Here is a 4,181-nt window from a genome sequence, read left to right as displayed (position 1 = left end):
GAAAAAAAAAAAAAAAAGCTTCAAGTATGACTGAGAAAACATGAATGGAAATTTCCAAGGCGGGATGCTACAGGGTGTGTGTTCCTTTCTCACTTCTCAGAGACTTGATTCAGGGCTTGTTCTTTGTTGCTGCTGCTCACAGTCCGACCAGCCTGGATACACTGCAACCAAACAAATAACCGGAAAAAAAAAAGGCGGGGGGGAAAAAGTGTTTCTTCCCCCCTCGGTCCCCACCTCCCCCCCAAAAAAATATAAAAAGCAATAAGTTTACAAAAATAGAAAATAATTACAGCAATAGGCAGGAGGGGGGAGGGGATACGAAGGGTCCCTGGGGTCTATTTGGCCGAGCAGTGTAATATCGTGGGTTTGTTTAAAGCGTCCTCCACCAGGTGCAGTTCTTGGCGGTCGACTATCACGTCCCGTATGCAGCCGGTGAAGCCAGTGCTGTAGGCTTTGGGCAGCTTGTGAGCCACGTTGAGCTTCTCCATTCCCCCTGCAAGAGACGGGACAGGTCAGAGCGGGGGGGCGAAGGATGGGGCTCTGGTCTGTCTAGATGGGCAGTGGCCCTGTTTCGCAGACGTGGGGTTTCCGGCCCCGTGCTAATTCTGCCCCCCATCTCGCCCTGTCGGCGCCGGGTTAGACTACAGAGGGCTGCGACACTGCTTAGGCGGGCTGGTCGCCGGGATGGCGTTATGCGATGGCTGCATGAGAGTTTCCAAGTGTCGGTGTCCTCACGTTTTGGGGTTTCTGTGTCCTGGATGCTTGATGAAGGAGTCTGATTAAACTGAGACCTTTTTGGAGGCGAAGGCCCAAGTTAACACGCCTGCGTATCTCCACGCCCACGATAACCCCGTTGACGCTAATGAGACGACACATAGCTCTATGCCTCGAGGACTGTGGACTCAAATGCTCCTCTGGGAAAGGGTGAGAAGTGCCCAGAGTCCTACCTTTTTTCCCAGTCCAGAAACCCCTCACATTTATGTCCCACAGCAGGAAACATAAGGACATGCATCCTGACACGGGCTCGGGTAAGAGGGAAATAGTTCGCAGTATGTGAAACCTGGGTCTGATTCTCTGTCTGGGTTGTTGCAGAAAAAGCCACTGTGACAAGGCCTGCCAAGCTCCAGGCATGGCTGCTTCTGGCATCTGGGATGCCAACCTCCTCCTGCGGTCCTTACCACGCGGGTGCCCTGGATCCTGAACGAGGCACATGGGTCTTTTTAACCCAGACAGGGTCACCGGCATGGTGAGGTCCTAGCCAGGGCTGCCTGGGAGGTTGTGGTCAAGCTGAGGGCAGAGCTCTGCTTTTCTGAGGCACGTGTTACCCACAAAACCATGGTGCCTCCCTACGTACAGCTTCAACTGCTGCACAAGCACAGGCCGGCTGGGAAAGGAAACCAAGCCCCTTTGTTGAGTGCTTGACAGCAGTGCGTGGCTGGCAGCGCGCTCTCTGAGACTGTCCTTCACTGCTTGCAGCCAAGAGCCCCTTGGGTGCACTTCTGGCCTGCTAGGTGCATACGAGAGAAAATGAGGGTTGGAAGGGACCGCAGGAGGTCATCTAATCCAACCCCCTGCTCCAAGCAGGACCAGCCCCAAATACATCATCCAAGGCTTTGTCTAGCTGGGTCTTAAAAACCTCCAAGGATGGAGATCCCACAGTCTCTAGGTAGCCTGTTCCAGTGCTTTACTACCCCCCTACTGAGAGAGTTTTCCCTAATATCTAACCTTGCTGCAACTTGAGCCCATTGCTCCTTGCTCTGTCATCTGCCACCCCTAGAACAGTCCAGCTCCATCCTCTTTGCACCCTACTCCAGGTAGCTGAAGGCTGCTATTAAATCCCCTCTCAGTCTTCTCTTCTCCAAACTAAATAAGCCCAGTTCCCTCAGCCTCGCGTCATCAGTCATGTGCCCCAGCCCCCTCATCATTTTTGTTGCCCTCCACTGGACTCTCTCCAATGTGTCCACATCCTTTCTGTACTGGAGGGCTCAAAACTGGACGCAGTACTCCAGATGTGGCCTCACCAGTGCCAAATAGAGGGGAATAATCACTTCCCTCGATCTGCTGGCAACACTTCTACTAATGCAGCCCAATACGCCGTTAGCCTTCTTTGCAACACAGACACACTTGGCTCATATTCAGCTTATCGTCCTCTGAAGCCCCCGGGTCCTTTTCTGCAGAGCTGCTGCTTACCTAGTCGGTCCCCAGCCTGTACCGGTGTATGACATTTGTTCCGTCCTAAACTCAGGGCTTTATGCTTCTCCTTATTGAACCTCATGAGATTTATTACTATCATGATATATCTTTGCAAAGAGGCGAGAATTGCGTATCTCAATCCCTTGGGGGAATGTAAATCCCTTAGGCATGATGTTTCTTTTTCCTTCCCAGGTCCCACTTACCCAGCCAGAGGGCCCCGTCCGTGTCTAGCTGTGTTGCTCCAAGCGGGGATGAACCAGTGATGGGGGCTTCATTGCCCACCTGCAAGGAGCCCTCTCTCTGCACTCTGTTCTCGGCAGAAAGAGAGGAAGGGAGAACAGAGCAGATTAATGCACCCAGCAAAGAGCCCTGGGATGGGCCTGGAGCAGAGCCGTGCTTTACACCGACTACAGAAGCTGCCCAGGGGGTCTACCGATGAGCATCAGCCCCCCACTGCCCTGCTCCACCTTAAAGCACCTTGCTCCTGGCCTCTCTTCTGGGCGTTGACACACTGCAGGGATCCATGCCAGCGGCCACTGCTTCCTCCTGCTCCCTCTGGACTCATCAGCAGAAACCACTGGCATCCCAGCCACGCGAGGAGCTCACCACTCCCCGCTCCACCAAGATAAATAAAAACCACCCAGGCGGGGGACGGCGCGGGCCCAGCGCAAGCAGAATGTCAAGCTCTTGGGCGGCCCAAAGAAAGGGCACAGACTGTCAGCACCTCCTGGGGCCTGCCCCTTTGACATACCCTGGCACCGGGGGCAGACAAGTCGAGGCACACGCTCTCCAACGCTGCATTGCCCAAATGCCACTCCTCTATTATTATCTGCAGGGCTCAGTGACCCTCAGGGACCAGGGGGGTGGGTGGGGAGGGGGCACAGATCCAGGGCCGTGACTCAGATGCCCTAGACTTGACCCTAGCCTGCATCTTGAAAGCACTGAGTGAGATGTCTGCGAGGCCGTTCAGCCCGGTCCCCTCTCGAGCTGCCTCACCTGTAAGCTTTGATATGAACCCACTGGTTCGTGTTGACCGGGACGGTGGAACGCAGGACGACCGGCTTGGAGCCGAGGTCGTAGGTCATTTGCACGTGGCCGTTCACGACGGCCAGGGCGATGTAGTCTGAGCGCTCCAGCCCCTTCCCGCTCCACAGGATCAAGCCTTGGGTGGCCTCCGTCTTGATGCTCAGCTCGAAGTGGTTGGATTGCAAGGCCTTCTCACTGCGTCGGGGTGGGAGAACATAGGCCAGAGTTAGAAGGGGTGTAGCGGGGGCAGGAAGCTGCCTCCTGAGCGGACAGTGGGGCAGGCAGACCCTTGGAGCAGCAGGGTTGGTGGGCTAGCCCTTCAATGCAGATTGAGGACCCTCCTGCCTCCCCAGGGCTGTGCAGCTGAGAGGCGTGGGCTGAGCCAAGCCATGGGGCAGAACAGGGTTCACAGGTATTGTGGCCCAATGGTCCGCAGGCCCCAGAGGACAGTGGGGAGGGGGCTGGGGACAGGGCCCCATTCTGCAAAAGGATGGTGCTGCAAGTAAAGCAGGCTTTGAGACGGGGGTGGTTTGGTACAAAGGGAGCTCTGCAGGCCAGGCTAGGAGGAGTCCGTGGGTTTGCCCTCTGTCTGGTCTCCCCCAAAGTGCCAGGCTCCTTCCCTGCATGGCTCATCTGTGCCAGGATCTCAGCAAGGAGCAGCTCCAGCTTGCAGGGGGCTGGAGCATGGAGCGCAACCCCCTGCAGCTAGGCTGCCTTCCCACCCCTCTCACAGGGCGCCAAGGGTGACGGATGCAGACACAGAGCTTCTTCATAGCAGCACCCACACCCTGGCCCCACAGCCTAACCCCGTCTGGGAACGGAGACCCCGAGCTGAACGCTCCCGCTTGGCTTGGCTCTAGCAAGGCAGCCGAGGCCTCCTCCTCCTGGAAAGCAGACATCAGGGGGGACACCCAAAGGGACCTCCCTGCCCCCCTGACCCTGCATCTCAGCCGCTCTCAGGA

General features: G+C 56.5%; 1 protein-coding gene across 8 annotated transcripts in view; it reads right to left on the bottom strand.

The window, feature by feature from the left end:
- Positions 1–25: 25 nt before the first annotated feature.
- The window catches only part of AGRN (agrin), a 227,260-nt gene continuing 223,104 nt past the window's right edge, over positions 26–4,181 (bottom strand). For 7 of the 8 annotated variants that reach the window (XM_019511804.1, XM_019511797.1, XM_019511801.1 and 4 more), the window contains 3 exons: positions 3,190–3,414; positions 2,397–2,500; positions 26–493 (listed from right to left, as the gene is read on the bottom strand). In XM_019511804.1, the coding sequence (XP_019367349.1) occupies positions 336–493; positions 2,397–2,500; positions 3,190–3,414 (487 nt within the window). In that variant the 3' untranslated portion in view covers positions 26–335. The remainder of the gene's footprint in view (positions 494–2,396; positions 2,501–3,189; positions 3,415–4,181) is intronic. The other variant, XM_019511798.1, reaches the window with a different exon arrangement.

This window comes from Gavialis gangeticus, unplaced genomic scaffold (assembly GCF_001723915.1).
Source record: "Gavialis gangeticus isolate Ggan-Ray unplaced genomic scaffold, GavGan_comp1, whole genome shotgun sequence".
Lineage (NCBI taxonomy): Eukaryota > Metazoa > Chordata > Crocodylia > Gavialidae > Gavialis > Gavialis gangeticus.
The sequence above is the reverse complement of the archived record's forward strand: the minus strand, read 5'-3'. Positions and strand labels throughout refer to the sequence as shown.